Source organism: Petromyzon marinus, chromosome 44 (assembly GCF_048934315.1).
Source record: "Petromyzon marinus isolate PM22_M1 ecotype Great Lakes invasive population chromosome 44, UKy_Petmar_22M1.pri1.0, whole genome shotgun sequence".
Taxonomy (NCBI): Eukaryota; Metazoa; Chordata; class Hyperoartia; order Petromyzontiformes; family Petromyzontidae; genus Petromyzon; species Petromyzon marinus.
In genome coordinates, this window is record NC_133710.1 from 5,855,566 (window position 1) to 5,877,764 (window position 22,199).

General features: G+C 53.9%; 1 protein-coding gene across 1 annotated transcript in view; it reads left to right on the top strand.

Annotated features, from left to right (window-relative positions):
- Positions 1-2,795: 2,795 nt before the first annotated feature.
- LOC116951984 (zinc finger SWIM domain-containing protein 5-like) overlaps positions 2,796-22,199 on the top strand; it is a 100,131-nt gene continuing 80,727 nt past the window's right edge. The window contains 1 exon segment of the mRNA XM_076073970.1: positions 2,796-3,194. Coding sequence (XP_075930085.1) covers positions 2,831-3,194 — 364 coding nt within the window. The 5' untranslated portion in view covers positions 2,796-2,830.

Consider the following 22,199-nt stretch of genomic DNA (forward strand, 5'->3'; position numbering starts at 1 on the left):
TTTATTAACATTAATGTGTTTTTTGTTCTTTAAGGACAACTTTAGCCCGCATCTCTCACGCGTTCCCTCTCCGTTGTTGCCTCTTCCTCCGTACGTTCTTCTTACGTTGTGTTTAAAAGAGCTTCATAGCTCATCGGATTCCTTCAGTACAAATAAATATTCTAACTCCAGTTCTGTGCCGGTGCACCACGAATCTACCCTTGCAAACTCCTAGCTGGGTAATTAATTTAGACGCGTTGCCGCCTTATAAAGGTGAACGTGTCCTTATGTGGTATAATCATAGGCGAAGCTTACTTGATTGAGAGGTGGGGGGGGTATAATCATAGGCGGAGCTTACTTGATTGAGAGGGGGGGCTGGGTGGCCCTTTAAACCGAGTTAAACGTGGCTCGAAAATAAGGGGGAGCATACCCCCTTTATGGTGGGCGGGGCTTGTGTGCGGGTGGGCGGGGCGGACTTATATGCGGGTGGGCGGAGCTTGTATACGGATGGGCGGAGCTTGTATACGGGTGGGCGGGACTTGTCTACTAATGGTCAGTGTGTGGGTGGCTGGTGGCTTTACCGCTATGGGGGCGTGGTCTCTGTGGAACCAGGTGTATGACGTCACTCCGGTCGGAAAACAAAGTGGCGCAGTGACGTCACCGGCAGGCGCTCGCGTCCGAGGTCGCGACAACCACGCGACGCCAATCAGACGTCGTTGCGTCACGCACCGCAGAACTAAAAAAAAACGCGATGACGTTTTCCTCTCCTCCAACTCGTCGCATTGCTCTGAGATGACGTCACGTAGCTTTGTTGACACCGCGCCATTACGTCAAGGCGGCATAGCGTCATTGTTCCGAAATATGATGACGTCACCGTTTGTTAAACATTTTCCCCTCAGATGACGTCACCCTTGGTCTAGGTACAGTAGAGTTGATTGTAAACATTGAGAGTATATTGTCATTGTAATGTTTGTAGAACGCGCAGCGGCATGAGGAACACAAACAGACGAACCCAAATGCTTTGGCAGTGGTAAAAGAGCACAAACATTCAATTAAAAATAAACTCACCGCGTTCCTCAGCCATCATCAATCCACTGCTGGATGAATGCATCCCCTCCCAAGCTGCCAACAACTCTCCCGCGTGTCCCGCCTGCCCATCAGCAAGCCGCTATCCCGTGGTTCCAACTAGCAGCGAGTTAATAAGGCGCACAAACGTCGAGGGTGAGTCTAATAATCCCGCGTGCCTTAAATAAGGCGGACGCCGCAATTATTACAGTCTGTTAATGACATCGAAATACACCCCCCCGCCCCCCCCCGTCGATGCGCGCTTATCGTGAGCGTTAAAGCCTCGGGATTTCAATCGATTAATCAAACAATGGAAAAGCCATTCGTCAGCCGTGTCGAACGCGTCCCGGAGAAGGACCCCGGGGACGTTTTTTCAACCCCTAAGGAGACGGGAGCGACTAAAATGACCTCGCGTGTTCGCGGTTGCAATGGCTTGGGAGTTACGTCCGCGGTGTCGTGCGAGATGGCGGATTGTGGAGGTGGAGAGTTCTTTATCCAGCAGTGGATTAACCCTGGTTTATGCAAGTTGTACTAATTTGCGTCTCTTTCTCGAGTGTGGGGAACTCAACAGAGCCATGACGCGTGACGAACCCACGCAGGGAGCGGGCGGGGCTAGAACCCAGGGGAGGGGCGTGTCTTGTTATGCAAGGGGCGTGGCTTGCCATAGGCGGGGGCGTGGCTGGGGGGAGGGGGTTTAATGGTCGGGTATTTAAACATTTCCTTCTCTGCCACGTGATTGGATTGGTTTAAAGCTTCTTTTTTTGATGTACAGTTTGCTGTATTGGATAGATTATGTTGGTGCTGCTGCTGCACCAAGCCGCAGTTAACACGACAAAAGCTGAACACATTCGTCAATAAACCTGTCAACGGCACTGAAGTATATATGAGGTTTCTTTTCGGGTGCAACGGTCCTCCTTCATAGCGCTGAATTCGTATTAAAAGTAAAATTATTTAGTGACAAAAAACTTTACATTTATTTTGATGGTGATCTCAAAACTGCCGATGGGGTTTTTTTGTTTGTTTGCGTAATGCGCAATAGCCAAAAAAACAAGAGGTAAATTTACCCTTCCTGGCAATAAAAATCAGGTCCCATTTTGCTGATAGCTTTGTGTACAACGTTTCCCTGTGCGTTGTTCGAACCTCAGTTTTCCGGCCTGCACTATTCTCCTGTTAGACATTACCTGGAGATGATGATGATGATGCTGCTTCTGCGTTGACACTGGTGCCCCGGCATAACTAACAACAAACTCAACACAACACGTTCGTCAACAAAAACAAAAACCGTGCGTGGTCTTTAAAAATATATATAAACGGCCGACGTTTTAGTGTTATGATCCTTCGCAGCACAAAGGGCTTATCGCCCAGAACGTCGCTTATTACCCAGAACGTCGCTTATTATATACAGTATTCTAATTTAGTTTTGTTATTCTGTTGTGATTCGGGTTTGTCATTTACATATTTGATGAAGCGGGACGGAGTCTATAGATGGGTGTGGCTAGCTAGTAGGCGTGACTAAGGCTGTGAGGTGGGGGCTGCGGGGGGGAGGTTTCCACCGCATAGGGGAGCGGTGGGGAGGGCGCGCGCAGTGTCCACTGCAGAGGTGGGGGTGGTGGTGGGGGTAGGGTAGCGCGGTGTCCACCGTGAAGGTGGGGGGAAATGTGGGGGGCGTTCCCATTAAAGGGGGGAGGGCGTGTCCACAATTAGGGGGCGTGGCGGGGTTGTTGGGGGGCGGGGCGTCGCCTTGAGCCGCTTCGCTTCCGTGCGGACGGGGTCAGAGCGAGGCAGCATGGCGGAGCGCTCGGAGCCTCCCGCGAAGCGGCCGTGCTGTCGGCCCTTCCCGGCGCCTCTCTCACCGCGCAGGACCGCGGCGGCGGGCGCCGGCCACAGTCCCGAGTCGCTGCTGGACCTGAGCGCCAAGCGGGTGGCCGAGAAGTGGCCGTTCCAGCGCGTCGAGGAGCGCTTCACGCACATTCCCGAGCCCGTGCAGAGGCGGATCGTGTTCTGGTCGTTCCCTCGCAGCGAGCGCGAGGTGTGCATGTACTCGTCGCTTGAGTGCTCGGCCGAGGACGGCGAGGAGGAGAGCAAGCTGCCCTTCAATCGCGGCGTGCGGCTCCTCGAAGGCGGATGCGTGGATAACGTGCTGCAAGTCGGTGAGCTGAGAGTGAAGAAGGCGGCGGTGGGGGTTGGGGGGGGGGGTGACCTGTAATGACCGAATGACCTGACCCTGGACTCGGTCTGGCGTCGCCCTACTTGACCCTGGCGTGGTGACCTGGGCATGTGTGTGTGTGTGTGGCGTCTCCGGGTCGTGCGTCGACGAGGAGAGGCTCCGATCTCACGTAAGCCGGAACGATGCCGGACCACTGACCGTAAGGCGTAAGGCAGAATGCTGAGGCCGCCTCTTAGGTGATGTGACGTGTGCTTGACCTGACCTGACGTTCCATGACCTGGCCTCCCAAAGGCGGTGGAAGCTAGCGTCGTGTGTGTGCGTGTCGCGGTTTGTGTGTCTGTTGTGTATGGCGTGGTGTGTTTGTCCGTGTATCGGGGGGGTGTGTGTATATCGGCCGTGTGATTATTCAGTGGTGTGTCGTGACCTTGTATCCGTGTGTATATGTGCCGTTTGGTGTGTGTGTTGTGGGTGTGCTATGGTGTGTGTGTGTTGTGTATATGCTATGGTGTGTGTGTTGTGTATATGCTATGCTGTGTGTGTCGACTCGGCCTCAAATGAGTACCTAGGCGCGTTGTGTAAACATCGCCACTGGGGAGACAAAGGCGGCCGGGCGTGGTGCTGGCCACCCACCCCCTCGTGTGTGCCGTGCCGGCCTTCGTAGGTGCTGCTCGCTAACAGCACTTGCCCCCAACAATCTGTTCAGGCTACACGGGGGATCTTTGTCTTTGTACAGTGTGTGTTAGTATACTGTATGTGTATGTACTGTGTGCGCTTTCTTTACGGCAATGGGGGGGGGGGATCGTAGCTTTGTGTGTACTGTGTGTGTGTACCGTACTGTGTGTGTGTACCGTACTGTGTGTGTGTGTACCGTACTGTGTGTGTGTTTGTACGTGGACATGCAGTCCGTCGCGTGTATGTATATTGTGTTGCGTGTGCATTTTTTGCGCATTGTGTATTTGTCTGCCTATTGTATTGTCCGTATGTATTCTGTATCGCGTGTTGTATTATGTTGTGTGTGTTGTGAAGATGTATGCGTATTGTGTAGACGCGTGTGTGTTTTGTAGATGTATGTGTGTGTGTAATATGTGTGTGTAATGTGTGTGTGTAATGTGTGTGTTGGGGGTTTAACCGGGTTTCCACCCCCACTCAGCTGCTCACGCGTGCCCTTCCTGCCTCCCCTCCCCTCCATCTACACCCCCCACCAACCACCTCCTCCATCTATACTCACCACCACCTCCTCTATCTACAGTCTACACTAACACCACCTCCTCTATCTACAGTCTACACTCACACCACCTCCTCTATGTACAGTCTACACTAACACCACCTACTCCATCTACACCCCACTCCTACCACCACCTCTACACTCACACCACCACCTCCTCTATCTACACTAACACCACCTCCTCCATCTACACCCCCCTCCTACCACCTCATCTATACTCACACTACCACCTCCTCCTTCTACACCCCCCTCCTACCACCTCCTCCATCTATACTCACACTACCACCTCCTCTAGCTACACTCACACCACCACCTCCTCTACCTACACTCACACCACCACCTCCTCTATCAACACTACCACCTCTATCTACATTAACACCACCACCTCTTCTCCACATGCAGTACACTCACACCACCACCACCTCTTCTTCTCCGCCATGTACACACATCATTCTGCATCTGCTTTTACCACCTAATTCTATACAGAAAGAAGATAAATTCCTTCTGCATCTCTTTGACATCTACACCTCCTCATCATCCTACTGCTAAGCCTGTCCCATACCTCCTCCTTCGCCTGATCCATCTACGATTTGACAAAATCTCATCCTTATTAGCCCACCTCCTCTAACACCTTCCTACACCTCGTATACTGTCCTGCTCCTATTGATTCTTCTGTCTGCATCACCTCCATAATCTGCTACTGCTAATCCTACCCACACACCTCCTCCACCTCCTCATCACCTTCTCTGCGGTGGTGCCCGTGTGTCTGTCTTTGTCTCTGTGCGCTTGCGTTACTTGTCTGTGCTTTGTCCGTGTCTCTCGTGTGTGTCTTTATCTTGCATTTTCTGTTCTTTGTACACAACACACACACACACTCTGTTAAGGCTATACGGGGCATCTTTGACTTTGTACTGTATGTGTTTCTGTGTGTGTATGTGTTTGTCCGTGTGCCTGTGTTCTAGCTCTCTCTCTGTCTCTGTGCAATGATCACAGCGGCCCAGGTCTTGGTTCATGGCACGGGTAGGGTAACATAGACGGATAACACAACGTGTATGTGTGTGTGTGTCTTTGTGGTTTTGTGTGTCTGCTGCTGTGTTCCTTGTGTCTCTGTGTTTACACGGGCAGCGATGGCGCAACGGTTCGTGCTGTGAACCCGGCCACCCGAGTTCAATTCTCACTCACGGCCACCAACATCAGCGACTATTAATATGAACCGGTCCTGGGCCTTCCCTAGGTCGACTCAGCCTCAAATGAGTACCTGGTGCGGTGTGTAGTAAACATCGCCACTGGGGAGACAAAGGCGGCCGGGGCGGCCGTGGTGCTGGCCACCCATCCCTTCGTGTGCCGTGCCGGCCTTCATAGGTGCTCGCTGACAGCACTTGCCCCTACAGTCTGTGTTAGGCTATATGTTTATACTATGTATATGTGCTACTGTCGCTGCATGTTTCTCTCTATCTAACTCCCTGTGTCTCTGTGCGTCTCTCTCTCTCTCGCTCTGCCTGTATCTCGGTGTGTACCTCGGTGTGTCTATCTGTGTCTCGAAATCTCTGTGTCCCGTCTGTCTTTGCCCGTCTCCATCTGCGTCTGTGTCTCGTTATCTCGTGTGTGTGTGTGTGTCTCTGTGTGTCTGTGTGTGCATGTCTCAATCTCTGTGCGTCTATGTGTGTCTGTGTCTGTCTGTTATGTTAGCTCTCGTGTGTGTGTCTGTCTCTGTGTGTCTCTGTCTAGATTCCTCTCTGTGTCTGTGTGTGTATGTCTCCATCTCCGTGCGTCTGTGTCTGTCTGTTATGTTATCTCTCGTGCGTGTGTCTGTCTCTCAGTATGGCTGTGTCTGTCTGTTTCTCGTTATCTCTCGTGTGTGTGTCTGTCTCTCAGTGTCTGTGTCTGTCTGTTTCTCGTCATCTCTCGTGTGTGTGTGTCTGCCTCTGTGTGTGTCTGTGTCTGTCTGTTATGTTATCTCTCGTGTGTGTGTCTGTCTCTGTGTGTGTCTGTGTCTGTCTGTTTCGTGTTATCTCTCGTGTGTGTGTCTGTCTCTCAGTGTGTCTGTCTGTTTCTCGTTATCGCTCGTGTGTGTGTCTGTCTCTGTGTGTCTCTGTGTCTGTCTGTTTCTCGTTATCTCTCGTGTGTGTGTGTCTGTCTCTCTGTATGTCTGTGTCTGTCTGTTTCTCGTTATCTCTCGTGTGTGTGTCTGTCTCTCAGTATGTCTGTGTCTGTCTGTTTCTCGTTATCTCTCGTGTGTGTGTCTGTCTCTGTATGTGGCTGTATCTGTCTGTTATGTTATCTCTCGTGTGCGTGTCTGTCTCTCTGTATGTCTGTCTGTCTGTTTCTCGTTATCTCTCGTGTGTGTGTCTGTCTTTGTGTGTGTCTGTCTGTTATGTTATCTCTCGTGTGCGTGTGTCTGTCTCTGTGTGTCTCTGTCTAGATTCCTCTCTGTGTCTGTGTGTGCATGTCTCCATCTCCGTGCGTCTGTGTGTCTGTGTCTGTCTGTTATATTATCTCTGTGTGTGTGCCTTTCTCCATCTCTGTGCGTCTCTCTCTTTGTGTGTCTCTGTGTGTGTGACTGTCTCTCTCTTTCTCTCTTATCTATCTGTGTGTGTGTCTGTCTGTGTAATGGCCAGGGGGCTGTCGGGGTCTTGTTTCACGGTGTGGCTCGAGAGAAGGGGGGCTCCTGGCGAGGAGGCTAGGCTAGGCTCGGCGGATAACGCGATCCCTTTGTCTGCTGGTCGCGTAATGAACACCCGAGGGCGGGCCTGCCTCTCCGGGCTGCTGCTGATGATGATGATGGTGGTGATGTATAAGGGGGTGGTGGTTGTGGTGGTGGTGGTCGCTATACTGCTGATGGTGGTGATGTATAAGGGGGTGGTGGTTGTGGTGGTGGTGGTCGCTATACTGCTGCTGATGATGATGGTGGTGGTGATGTATAAGGGGGTGGTGGTTGTGGTGGTCACTATACTGCTGAGGATGGTGGTGGTGATGTGTAAGGGGGTGGTGGTTGTGGTGGTGGTGGTCGCTATACTGCTGCTGATGGTGGTGATGTATAAGGGGGTGGTGGTGGTCGCTATACTGCTGAGGATGGTGGTGGTGATGGGCGGTGGGTGATGGTGGTTGCTATACTGCTGCTGATGGTGGTGGTGATGTATAAGGAGGTGGTGGTTGTGGTGGTCGCTATACTGCTGAGGATGGTGGTGGTGGGGGGGGGGCGTGATGATGGTGGTTGCTATACTGCTGCTGATGGTGGTGATCATGATGGGGCTTGTGGTGGTGGTGGTGATGGTCGCTATACTACTGATGATGGTGGTGGTGATGTATATGGGGGTGGTGGTTGTGGTGGTGATGGTGGTGGTCGCAATACTGCTGATGATGGTGATGATGATGGGGGGGGGGGGGTTGCTATACTGCTGCTGCTGGTGATGATGAGGGGTTTGTTGTGGTGGTGGTGGTGGTGATGATGGGGGTGGGTTGCTATACTGCTGTTGCTGATGGTGGTGATGATTGGGGTGTGGAGGGGGATGGTGATGGTGATAATGGTGGTTGCTATACTGCTGCTTGCTGTGCTGCTGCTGCTTCTGGTAGTGATGTGGTGGTGGTGGTTGTTATGCTGATGGTGGTGATGTGGTGGTGATGACGAGGGTGGTGGTGGTTGTGGTGGTGATTGTGGATGTTTACCTGCCGCTACTGCTGATGCTAGTTGTTTATGCTTCTGTTGTTTGGGGTGTATGTTGGTTTTAGTGACAGCGATGGGTAAGAGTAGTGCGGTGTTACGGCTGGCCGTGGCAGTGATAATGGGCTTAATTGTACTGTTGTTGGAGGCCGTGGTGGTGGTTGTGGTGGTAGCATTTGTGATGGTAGTGTTGGTGGTGATGATGGGAGAGTGATAGTGACGTTAGTGGTGGTGGTGGTGATAGTGGCTACTATAGTTTATGGCATTGAGGGATGATGATGATGTTGGCAGTGGTTGATGATGGTGATCATTGTAGAGATAGTGGTGGTGATGATGTAGTGTTGGTGGTGATGATGTTGGACACGTAGTTGTGGTAGTGATGTGGTTGTAGTGGTGATGATGGCGTTACTGGCAATGGTAGTAGTGTTGATGGTTATGGTGGTAATTTTAGTGGTGGTGATGGTTAGTGTATTAATGTGTGGTGATGTTATTGGTGTTGATGGTCGAAGTGGTTGGTGGTGGTTAGTGTGCTCATGTGTGGTGCTGTTAACGGTGGTGATGGTTAGAGTGGTGGTGATGGTTAGAGTATTCGTGTGTGGTGATGCGATTGGTGGTGATGGTAGGTGTGTAGTGTGGGTTCTGGTGATGGTTAGTGTGTTCTTGTGTGGTGCGCTTTGGTGGTGAAGGTTGGAGTGGTGGTGAAGGTTTGGGGTTATTCACGTTTGGTGATGCTATTGGTGGTGGTGGTGATGATGACGTTGATTAGGTTATTGGTCATAGTTCATGGGCCTGTTGATGATGCATGCAGTTGCGTCACTTCTTCTGGTGTTCTCGATGGTGGTGGTTATGGCTATTTTCCCTGCTATTGTTGATGGTGTTCTTGATAAAAGCCGCTATAGTTGTAAGGATGGTTGATGTCGATGAATGATGATGGTTCGGAATTCGTGATGGTGACGACGTACTGTTGTTGATGGTGGTGATGGCTGTGACGTTGATGTTCCTATCCTGCTGAATGTGCTGATTATGATATCGTGTCTGCTGATAATGATGATGCTGCTGATTTCCTTGATGCAGCTGCTGCTGCTGCTGATGATGATTATTGATCCTGATGTTGATGTAGCCAATGTGGTAGGACGCCGAGTCTATTTTTGTTGATGCTACTGATGATGCTGCTGTTTCTCCTGTCGATTGTTCTTCGTGTTGCCATAGTTGAGGCTGATGCTACCCTTGTCGATACCGCTGTTGATGGCACCTATGCTGCTGATTGTTGGTGCTGGCGCTCGTGAGTGGTATTGGTGCCGTGTTTGCTGCTGTTGCTGCAGCCGCTGCTGCTGACGATGCTGTTGTTGACAGTTACGATCGCCGACGCTACCCTTGCCGATGTTGACGGTCTCTGCCGACTCTGCTGGCGAAGCCTCTGCTACTTATCACATATGCCGCATACGCTGCCGCTACCGCTGCCGCTACCGCTGCTGCCGTTATGCCTGCTGCTGATGGCGATGATGGTGGGTGAGGGCGGCGGCGGCGGCGGCGATGATGGTGATCGTACACTGGGGCGGCACAGAAGCGATGACGATTCCTGACTCCTACACGGTTCTCGTCACAATAAAGACGGAGAGAGAGAGAGGGGGGGGGGGGGGCCCCCGCGGTTTTTGCGCATAAAAAAAACAGCTGAGAGACCCCCCCCCCCCCCCCCCCACATCGTAGCCACATCGCAATCGGCGAGAGCGGCGGTGGCGGGCGGCACCTCCCCGTGACCTCCGCACACCGGCGACGTTGACATTGTGGCGTTGCTCTCGCTGGCGCGTCGTCGCCCCCCATGGCCGTTGTTGTCTCTCGGCCACGGCGGCCGCCGCGCGGTGAGAATGAAGCGAATGGCGGAGGCAGAGTTTTCGGCCGATTGTGTTTGGCGGGGGGGGGGGGGTGGGTGGTGGTGGCGGCGACCCGAGGAAGGAATGCGCGATGGCCGCGAGGAGTTAGGGGTTAAGGGTTGTCAGGGGTTAGAGGCTAGGCCTTGCTATGCGTACGTCACCAACGGGGAGAGTAGAGTTAGGGGGTCGGGGTTTAGGGCTGCTGTCAGGAACGGGAGTAAGGGGTAAGGTTATGGGTGAGGTTACAGTCAAGGGTTTGGATTTGGGTTGGGGGCAGGTGTTTTAGGTACAGAGGTAAAGGTTCAGGTCAGGGGTATGAGCCAGATTTGGGCCTGGAGTGTGTCTGGAAGGGGCTGTGGAAGGGGTCAGTAGTAGCGCTTCCATTGCAGATACAGGCGTCGGGTTATAGCGAGGGGTAGGCCTATGGAAAAGGGTAGGGTGTCAGGTTGAGAGGTAGGGTGAGTGTGTCAGGAACAGGGGTAGAGTTCTGGCTAGGTCTAGGCCTCGTGTGTGAAGTACGGGGTTAGCATCAGGGTTAGCCTGTCTTGAACGGGTAGCGGCAGGGCTAGGCTTAGTTTGGTACATGGGTAGCATTATGGTAAATATGTCGTGAAAGAGGGGTAGGGTTGGGAAAGTGTCTCTTGTGGCTAGGTCTAGTGCAGTGTTCTTCACTAATTTTCAGAGGTGGAGGGGGGGGCACTTTTGGCCATAAGACACCATCAGTGTGAGGGCCGCCACACATTTGAAACCATTGGGGTTTGACAGCAGCATGATGATAGGTGCTGTTGTCACGTGTTGTGTATTGTCGGGGGTAGCACATCAAGGGCCGGTGTGCGGTTATGGGTCCGGAATCTTACGTAGCGTTTGGCTTTCATCAGCATCGCCAGCTTTATTTTTGCCGTGCCGACCACGGCAATGTAGCGGGAGTCGCTGAGACTCGGCGAGGGTGGTGGTGGACGCACCGACTATTAATATCTCCTACCCAAATATTACTCCTCCTGACACCGCACACCTCAAGCTGACGCCGGCACACTGCACTCTCGATCTCTAATTCTTCTGTCGGCTTCACCGTCTCTTCCTGCCCACCACCACCATCATCATTGTTGCCTCTTGCATATCTTGCCTCCCCCGTCATGCCTCTCTTCTTCACGTCTCTCCTCTTCTATCATCATCGTCATCATCAGTCACCTCCTATTCATGTATTTCATCTTGCCCCTCAATCACCACCTCTTCTCATCCCTCCACATCCCACTTATCTTCACCTCCTTCGGCACCTCTCTCTTCCCCCGTTCATCATCACCTCCCTTCTTCGCGTCTCTTCCCACCATCGTCATCGCTTCTCTCCTCTTCCCACCGTCGTCATTGTCGTCGTCGCCGCCACCACCATTTCCACTTCTCGCAAAAGCGATCACCGGATGAGTCGCACCCCGCCCCCCCCCCCCCCCCGGCGCCGTACGTGCCGCTGCAAGAGTTTTTCGCGTTGCCGTTGCGTCTCAAAGCAGCGGCTTTACGAACAACAAGCCTCTAAGATGCATGCCCAGTTTAAACCCCCGTTCCTTCTTCTTCTCTACCCCGGCCCCCGCACTGACCCCCCCCCCCAAGCCCCTTCCCGCACGCTCCCCCCCCAACTCTGCGTCTCCATCCCCCCCTTTCGTGCCGTGTTTATAATGCGCACTGCCTTCCTGTGTCCCCCCCCCCCCTCCGCCTTTTCCTCTCTCGCTCTCCCGCTCGCTCTCCCTTTCTCTCTCTCTCTCTTTTTTTTCCCCCCCTCGGTTTTTTTTGTACGTTCTCTAAAAGAGGAGAATTCTCTTTGCACAATAACCGGCTTCCCAGTTTCTTGTGCTCCGCGAGAGCTGCCTTTTGAATTGAATGTACCAAAAAAAAAAGAGGCATGCGATGGGTTGGGTTGGGTGGGGTGCGGGGTTGCTGTCTCTCCCTCCCCTAGTCCCTTTTCTGTCCACCTCTTCTCGTTTTTTTGTGTTGAATTCAACACGGGGCATTAAACGAATGGAACGCAATGGAGACAAATGCTTGCGCGCACCTACATACACGCAAACCCACGCGCGCACAGCACCTACATACACGCAAACACACCTGCACGCACGCACCTACATACGCGCAAACCCACGCACACGCATACAAAGACGCACATACATGCACACGTGCACACACGGGCGCACATGCACACACGCAAACGCATGCACCCAAGCGCGCTTAGGGTGTGGGGAGTGAGTGGGGGAGGTACAGGGAGCCAGGACTGTGTGCAGGGAGGTGCAGGGAGGTGCAGGGGGATTGGAGAGGGACACCGGGCATCGAAAGGGAGTGCAGGCCAAGGCCAGGCACTGCCAGTGAAGGGGTGAGTGGCCAGGTCACTTCTGAGCGCCACGGTGGCTAGGAGATGTTAACTACCTCGCCTGGTATACAGGAGGTCGTGTGCTTGATCCCGATCCTGACGCCTGCTGTATAATTGGAGTTTACGTATCTCTCTCTCCCCGTGGTCTCGTGGATTTTTCCCTGATCCCTCCGTTTTTTCCTTCCACATTGAGAACCAACCTGCACTTTAGAGTCTTTGGCTACTGCTATGTATAAAAACGAAGCTAATAGCTCGGTGGACCTTACCTCGTAAACTAATAAAAATAGTTTAGTTTAGAGTGCAGGGGATTGGCAGGGAGGTGCCGGGAGGTTCAGGATGTTGACAAGTGGTGCCGAGAACATTGGGGGGCTGGGCGAGTTGGGGCGGGGGGGGGGCTCATCTTACTACCGACATCAACAACTCACTACCAGCCTATAATGCCTCGTCCACAGTAGTCTGATTCTCTCACCTGAAGACGGTCGCTTGTTGTTGCGTGATCTATTATTTTATTTTCTACCTACGTGACTTTACCAAAGAGTATGGATTCCTGGTCTTCTAGTCCAAGTGTTCTGCTCCTTAATTCTGGAACCCTAACCCCCCACCTCACCACAACCCCCCCCCCCCCATGCCTCTTAAGCTGAATCCCTGAACCCTGAACCCTAACCCCAGCTCCAACCTGAACCCTGGGTTAGAGTCTGTATGAGGGCGGCATTAACAGCACAATTACCTTCATCGACCGCTTCGTTATTCCATGGCCAGGGTGAGGGGGGCGGGGGCGGTGGGGGGGGGTGCCGGTGGGGGTGATTGTGTGCCCTGAGTTTCACTCCTCCGACTACTCCGGCCCTCCTCGCCTCCCTGCGCGCTCTCGTGTCTCTCTCGTGATTATTGGATTATCGAATGATTGGAGCGCTCTCGGGAGCAGTCGTTGCTGGTTCGTGAGACGCTCTTTGTAACGCGGGGGCGGGGGATTGGGAGGCGCTGGGAAGGGAGCCTTACCCCTCCCTCCCTGTGAACCGCACGAACGTGAAGCTCCGCTTGTTGATACAACGGAACAACAACAACGCAACAATGCTACAACAACAACAACACCACAACAACGACGGAGCAACGTGGATTCGTAATTGCAACGTACCTTCTTTACGTGACGCTAATCACAAATGTGACGATGTAATGGTTCTCTTATCGCCTTTGGGTGTTCGTCGCCGATATTACGATTCGTGATTGATTTTTGGATCGGCACGCGTAAACGATCATTCCGACTTGCTGGATTTTATCCCGACCTTTTGGACGTTTCCTGAAGTTGCTTAGCGCAGTTGCTAGGCAGATCGTCGCGTCTCCAATTTGCTAATTTGGTGGCGAGAGATGCCAATCGGCTTACGGGCTGGGCTGCCGCGACAGCATTTGGCACGTTTGACGCTCGTACACCACATTGGGTGGTGCGAGGGTCTTCCGACAATATTGGCCAGATCATCACGTGGCCCAAACCAGACATCAATTATGGACGTTATGGCCGCTGCGATTTGAGACGCTTGTTCAACACGTACCGTGTGTTGAACTTCTTTCACACCGTACGTAGCCAACCGTGCTAACCGGACGTGCGAGGGTGTGTCAGAGTGCACGCGGCGATTTCGCAACTCACGGGTGGCGAGTACGCACATACGCATAATTACAAAGATAAAGATCACCTGTATAGCCGTGACAGACTGTTGGGGCAAGTGTTGTTGGCTAGTGGCACCTATGAAGGCCGGCTGCGGCGCACCGAGGGGGTGGGTGGCAAACACCACACTCGGGCTGCTTTTTTTCGCCCCGTGACGATATTTGCTACACACCACACTAGGTCCTCATTTCGGGCCCAGTTGATCTCGGGTGGGGGGGGGGCAGGACCTGTTCAGGTAATCGTCACTGGTGTTGGCCATGAGTGAAAATGGAACTCTGGTCGCCGGATTCGTAGCGCAGCGTACTAACGCCTACACTACTGCTTCCCATAGCGTACAAAAACTAAATTTCCCCCGTATAGCCTTAACAGACTGTTGGGGCAAGTGCTGGTAAGCGAGCACCTATGAAGGCCGCCTTTGTTAACCCCCTCCCCACCCTGTCAGAGTTGACGTGTAAACAGCACTCCAAGTACTCATTGAAGGCCGAGTCAACCTCGGGGAGGCCCAGGACCAGTTCAGATATCCGTCAGTGGTTTTAACCGTGGGCAGGGATCGAACTCGGGTGGCCATGTTTGTGACGGGTCTGGGTAGGCATGAACAATGCAGTAGAAGTGTCAACTGGTGGGGTGTGTGGTGTGGTGTGTGTGTGTGTGGGGAGCGGTAGCGTAGTGGTTAGTGTGCTGCGAACCCGGCGACCCGAGTTTTATTCTCACTCGTGGCCAACATCAGTGACGATTATCTGAACCCTAGGTTGACTGTCTCAAATGAGTACCTAGTGAACATCGCCACTGGGGAGACAAAGGCGGACGGGCGTGGTGCTGGCCACCCACCCCCTCGTGTAGCGTTCCGGCCTTCATAGGTGCTCGCTAACAGCACTTGCCCCAAACAGTCTGTTAAGGCTATACGGGGGGGGATCCTTGTCTTTGTGTGTACACAACTGAAATGGGGATACAAAGGCGCACTGGCGTGGTGCCTCCCGCACCACCACCCCCCACACGTACCGTGCGGGCCCTCAGTAGGCACTCGCGAACGGCACTTGCCCCAGCAGCCTGTGTCCTGGATACACGAGGCACTTTTGTCTCGTGTGTGTACGTGTGTGTGTGCGCGTCCGTGCGTTTCGGTACCAATCATTTGCACGTGCCTGCCATGTTTTGCATTGTGCCGAGCCACGTCTGCGTCACACGTCACTGTTTGCGTTCGTGAACACGCCGGCTCCCCGTTGTGCCACAGCTTGCTGACGATCTCTAAGAAACCCAAAGCCCGTGGACACCCTCCCCCCCCCCACCCTCCTTCCCTTTATGCTGCGTTGCAACGATCAAACGTTTGTTGAATATTGTTGACCTTGGGGGTCTGGTTTTATTATGCAAATACATGTATATTTTTTCTGCATTACACACATTTGCTAGCCCTTTGTCAATCCCACCACTGGATGAAGGCCTAGCCCCAAGCCGTGTCGGTTGCTTGACCACACGTCGCCAGGCCGGTCAACGCCGGTTGGTGAATTATTACGTAATGAGACCCAGGGTTGGATTAAGTAAGATGTTACTCACCACTGATGTTAGCCATGGGCGGCAATTGAATGCGGTGGCACAGTGAGCCAACCACTGCGCCACCGCTCTACCACCTTATTCATGGTCGCTGCCTTTTGACCAAATCTCCCGGAATGCAGCCGATTTCGGCAGGCCTCGGAAGCTAAGCAGGTGTTGCGCCTGCACCGTGCTTGGGTGGGCGACCACCGTGAGTGGGGAGAGGTAGGAGAGTGCATGGAGGGATGTAGAGTGAGATGAGAGGGGAGAGTGAGTGGAGTGGAGAGAGGGGAGAGGTAGGAGAGTGCATGGAGGGATGTAGAGTGAGATGAGAGGGGAGAGTGAGTGGAGAGAGGGGAGAGGTAGGAGAGTGCATGGAGGGATGTAGAGTGAGATGAGAGGGTGGAGTGGAGAGAGGGGAGAGGTAGGAGAGTGCATGGAGGGATGTAGAGTGAGATGAGAGGGGAGAGTGAGTGGAGAGAGGGGAGAGGTAGGAGAGTGCATGGAGGGATGTAGAGTGAGATGAGAGGGGAGAGTGAGTGGAGAGAGGGGAGAGGTAGGAGAGTGCATGGAGGGATGTAGAGTGAGATGAGAGGGGAGAGTGAGTGGAGAGAGGGGAGAGGTAGGAGAGTGGGTGGAGGGATGTAGAGTGAGATGAGAGGGGAGAGTGAGTGGAGAGAGGGGAGAGGTAGGAGAGTGCATGGAGGGGAGTAGAATCAGTTGAGAGGGAGGCAGGAGTCGTGAGTCCATGAAGGCTCGTGCATGACGGCGAGGACAATCTTTGAGTTGCAGCGAGCCCAGACCGAGGCCCAGTCGGTGACCGTGCGTCTCTAGGCCAAGGGCGAGAGGTCACCGCGGCCACAGCTGCTGATAGCGCCGCGAAAACCTCGCCCCGCCACAACGCTTTCTGCTCACTGACAGATCCAGTGCGGTTGTTACGGGGGGCGACACCCCGACAGTCAAGGTCCCGCTCTCGCGTCGCGTCGGGTCCTTGCTTGCGCGGCGCATTCCCGCCCGCCCCGCTTTGGAGGCCGATGCTGCCGGGCCTACCGAGCAGGTGGAGCTTCGCCGGCCGTGTGGGAACCCCGGCCATTTATTTCTCCCTTCTTGCCGTCGTTTGTTTATTTGCGCGTTGTTGTTGCGGAGTTCCGCAACACGAAAACGCCGCGATCGTTTTTTCCGACGTCGCTTCAACGGAGGCCCCGGAAGGAGAGCGAGAGAGAGAGAGAGAGATGGAGTTGCGGCCTTCGAGTCGGCTCACGCCCAAGGCGCGTGGTTCGAGGGTCTCCGGCGGGAGAGCCGCGGTGGGTCCCGGCCCGTCGCGTTTTTTTTTTGCAAGTCGCCCGTCGTCCGGCGAGCTTCGCCGTCTGTCGGACGGCGAAGCGTCGACGAATCAAAAACCGGCGCGTACCGGCGCACAATGAGAGCCGCCGCCAGCGATCGATCGGGAGGGTCGATTCACCTCCGTCGCGGTGGACAATGTGCGGGTTCGTGATTTTTGTTTTTCCGCTGACGATTGTTCGCCGGCGCGCGCGTTTTGGTATTCGTGCGTGTGGTTGTTTGTGCGTGAGGCCATGTTTGCGCGCGCGCGGTTGTGTATGCGCGAAGCTAATTCTCCCTGCCTAATGAGACGGGGGGCGTTGTATCAGACGGGTCGGAGGTTCTGTGTGGGTCAGCGGTTCCGCATCGGGGGGAGGGTCAAGGGGAGGTGGGGGTCAACGGGGGGGATTCTGCATCATCGGCTGGCTTTTGCTGCCAGTGTGAATGTAGCGGCTGTGGACTTGTATGGTAATACGTCGATTAATATACATATTTTTCCATCATGATACATGCCTTGAATGATGGCGGTAACAAATGATGATCACGATAATTTACATTTCACTTTGTTCACAGCGCTACATTTTTTTGCGTGCGTTTGTAACCACTGCGACTCTTAATAGGAGATTACCACCACTATGGAAGCTGTGGTTGGCGCACCGCGTGCTCTGAACCCGGCGGGTCTGAGTTTGATCCCCGGCCCACGGCTCCCATCAGTGGCGAGTGACAACGGAGCCGGTTCTTCACGTAAAAAATAAACCCTTGCTGACCTGACCGGTTTAGGTGAAGTATGGTCAAACAACCCTCATGATTGACAACCACATGGGGGAGACCTTCATGCACCAGTGGATTGATAAATTGCTGTAAATTATTAATCAATCTTGTATTATGTAGATTAGGGTGCCAACTCTACATTCAAGTTGGCTATTTTCGAGGCCCATGCCCTCCTCCTGGTTGTGTTCGCCTGCCCGGAAACTGAAGTCGCTGCGGAGTTTGAGACAATAGCTCAACGTTACCCATAATAGAGGTTTTTTTATTTAGGTTAGATCGCGTAAATATAAATGTGTCGTTAATCTCGCCACCACCCGACACAGCCAGTTAGTAAGGCTTTTGATACGTGAAACAAAACGTGACAATTCGTTACTAGTTCAGCAAACCGGTCGTGTGTTGAAGAGTAAACCCACTGCAACATTTACAATTCGTGTGCCGTGACGTTTAGCCGGTAACTAACAAAAGCCAGCCTCGTCAGGCGACGGCCAGAATTGTGGATAAATCCTCCCTCCTGTTTCGGCCTTAAACTTTACCACCGGGCACTCCACGGAGTTGAACAATGCATTGCAGTCATTCCACACACTCGTCTAGAGGGGCCAGGAGGGGGGAGGGGGGGGCAAAGACTCGGCGAAGAAGAGGAGGAGGGGGTGATCCTGAGTAACCTGTAACCACGGTACAAGAGTGTAAACGACATTCTCGGCTGTCAGACATTTTTACACCGACGCTGACGAGTCGAGAGGAGGGCATGCGCGCGCGAGCGCCACGCACAATTGAGACTTCGCTTTTTCCACGTGCATTTGCCAGTGGCGCCGTCGGTGTTCGTTCACGCCACGACAGCTTCCGCATGGTCCACGGTGACCGATGCCTCCCTCGCCCTGCGCCCGGTGCCGGATTATCTTCGTAGCAAAAGTCGCTACATATGTAGTATCTACGGGCCCCGCACTTCCAAGGGCCCCGCGCTCAATGCTTTCAAGCTATCAATTCCGGTTCAGTGATTCTGCACTTGCTCTATTACTACAGTACTATACCGTCTTCAACTTTTACGAACGACTGAGTGTTTAAGGTTAGCTATTTGTCCTATTATCTGGCTGTATAGCAAATGAAAAAAAATACAATGACTTTACTATGCAAGTAAAACATTTGTGCTTTAATATTTGTGTGTTCTTTTCTTAAATTTAGGGCCCCTTTATAACATATGCTACAGGCCCCGCGCTAGCTTAATCCGGCACTGCCTGCGCCGCAGTCTCGCTCCCTCGGTCCTTTTCCCCTTTCTCGCTCCGCTCCACTGCAGGAGCCAACTCCCACTGCAGCACACCGAGCGAGTCGTCTTCGCTGTAGCAACGCGCAGCTTCCGTGCCTCCCTCAAATCCCGTCTCTCCTCCCGAGCCCGTTCTGCTACTGCTACTCCCGGCGCCTGCCATGCAGCTACGACTAGGTCTACCCTAAGCCCTATCACTACCCCAACTCCTATCACTACCCCTGTCTCTACCTCTTACTTCCGCTCTCACTATCCCAACCCTATCACTACCCCAACCCCTGTCACTAACCCAAGCCCTATCACTACCTCTGTCACTACCTTTATTACTACCCCTATCACTACCCCGTCTCCTATCACTAACCCAAGCCCTATAACTACCCCTATCACTGCCCCAAACCCTATCACTACCCATATTTCACCACTCCAACCCCTATCACTACCCCAGCCACTCCTTAACAACCCCCACATGTCCTGTCACCATAACTACATCACCACTTTTAAATGACAACCCCCGCTCGTTATCTCAACCGCTATCATTTGTAAAAAAGAGCTTCACGTCTCGTCAGATTTGTCCTGGGGATGGGTAAATATCCCGATCTTGGGTGTGAAACTTTCGGATCGTCGAAAAGCGCCTTAGATTAAGGCGCGATATCAATCTATGCAAGACAAGATTTGTGTTTAATCGGTCACTCCTCGTGCGTGTACGTTTGTGCGTGTACTTTTGTGCGTGTACGTCGGTAAGTTCCTTGTGCGTGTACGTTTAGAATGGAGTTCACACCGGGACCGCCTGGGACCCCACGCTGCCTCGGCTCGTGTGCGCAAGTGGGGGCGAAATGTTGACTCCCTCGCCTGGTATACAGGGGGTCGTGGGTTCGATCCCGACGCAGATGCCTGCTGCTGTATATTTGGAGCTTGCGTGTCTCTCGCTGCCCGTGTGGAGTTTTCTCCCGGGTCCTTCCGGTTTTTCCCCCTCCACGTTTAGAATCGACGTGCTTTCAAGAGTTACTTGGCCGCTATGCATTTCCACGTGATAAGCCACTTCGTAGAGCTATCATTAGTGATGGCCAGGTCGCTTCTGAAAAAGAGCTAAATAGCTCGGTGGGCCGTGCGTGGTTTAACAAAACAAAGAGTAGTTCGCAGTTGTTATCGTTTTAAAGTGGAAAAAGGGGGGACCTTGGCGTCCGCTGTCGATGAAAGAGGATCGCAGGGCCGGACTTTTGGCACGCGTGGGATCCTTGCACTTCTTTGATCCCTGGCATGAGTCCAACCGGTGGGGGAATGTTCTAAACGGCGTGAAGGTGGTGTGGAGGTCGGGGGGGGGGGGTACGGTTAGGGGAACGGTTGATCTTTGGAACCCCCGCGTGTATAGGAGAATGAACTTGACACACGACATATATAATTACGGTTACTTATTTACGCTCGAGTCTGTGTAGGCTCTGTATCAATAGGGTCCTGCTGCAGTTGGATGTTTGGCCAACACCAATGCCGTTGTATGGTTTCACATTTGACATCGTGTTTACTTGTGAATTTGCATCACGCTTTGCTGCCGTGTTTGGCTGCTGTCCGTGGCACCCGTGACAGAGACCCGCATGGCTCCACCGGGCTATTTATTCGGATAATGAACTTTCTGAGTCTGAAACCCGTGCAGGAGGGGGTTTGGGAGAGAGAACGTAGAAACTCCATAACAGAAAGGCGTCCGGGTCGGGAATCAAACCCAGGTATCTTCTCGATGTGAGGCGAAGTGCCACCCCTACAAGCAGTTGGTAGCCAGCCGTGTCCAGCACCTAAACAGGTTCTGGCCGGAACAGTTCAGAGAGCGGCCGGAGAGGTCGACGTTCCTCGCCTCTCTCTCCGATCTCTGTCGCGTCACGCGGCTGACCGAAAGAGTTCCTCTTGGCTGCCCCCCTCCCTCCCCCCACCTTCAACCCCTCCCCCCTCCACCTCCCCTCCGAATTCGCAGCGCAACCTGGACGCACGTGACTCGGCGATGAGACGCACGGGAGAGGCGACGTCGTTCAAAGCGATAGCGCCGGCCCGGTCGATGCCATCGTGGTCCGAATGCCGTCTGCCCTCCTTTGCATGCCGCTGCTGCTTCTCCAGTGGATGCTGCTGCTGCTGCTGATGCTGCTGCTGATGGTGCTGCTACTGATTGCTGCTGTCTTTGCTGCTGCTGCTGCTATTACTGCTGCCAAGCTTCCTGCTGCTATTGCAGCTGCTGCTGCGACTGATGCTGTTGCTGCAACTGCTGCCGCTGCCACTGACGCTGTTTCCGTTACTGCTGCCGCTGATGAGATGTTGCCGCCGCCGCCGCTGCCGCCGCCGCTGCTGCTGCGCCTCTCGACCGAACGCACAGTCTGATCCGAAAATCGACGCGGTCTCGTTGGCGTTGGCATCGGCTGGCTTCCTGGCGCAACGCGATACTCAATTACGGGCGGGCGGCGCCCGTGGTGGCGGCGGTGACGGCGGCGGTGGCGGTGGCGGCGTCTCGCGTGCATGCCTGCGTGTGCACGTTGGGTTTTGTCCCGGGCCTGCTGCGAGCGGTTTCCTCTGTTTACGTTTCCCTCCTTGTTTTTGTTTCTGTTTTTGCGCCGTCACACGCCGGCACTTCTCCCCAAACCCCCCCCCCCCGCCCACCACCCACGTGACCGAACAGCTGTGCGGCTCTGCGGTGAGACTGGGGTGGTGGGGTGGGGTGCGGTGCTGTGTGGCGGTGATGATGCGGGTTGTGTTGGAGGAAGGGAGGGAGGGGGGTTAGCCGGGGTTGGTGGGGTTGGGGTGGTGGGAGGACCGACCGTGCCAAAATCCGAGGGCGTTGGGTTGCGTTCGCTCTCGGCGTTTTCTCTCCCTGCGGAGCGAAACCACCCGGCCGCCGGCACGCGGAGGCTCGGGGAGCGTGGGAAAGGCCCGTGGTGGTGGTGATGGTGGCGACGGCGGAGGTGGTGGTGAAGGCCCGGTGCTGCTGCTGCTGCTGTTGTTGCGCCGTTGTGCGCCGACTGTAGGGAATTGCTTGGTTTGATGAGCTGTCGCTGGGCAGGAAGACGTGCCTGTGTGTGGGCCTGTGTGTGTCTGTGTGTGTGTCGGGCGTGGTGCTGGCCACCCACCCTCGTCGTGTGCCGTGCCGGCCTTCATGGGTGCTCGCTAACAGCACTTGCCCCACAGTCTGTTAAGGCTACACGCGGGATCTTTGTCTTGTGTGTCTGTGCGTGTGTGCAAAAAGTGCTCACTTAGCATTTGCCCCAACAGTTTGCTAAAGGCTATACAGGAGCATCTTTGTTTAGTTTTTTTGTGTTTGCAAAGTGAACCGAGCACTCGGCAACCAACCCACTTGTTAAACTACTAACTCACTCAGTC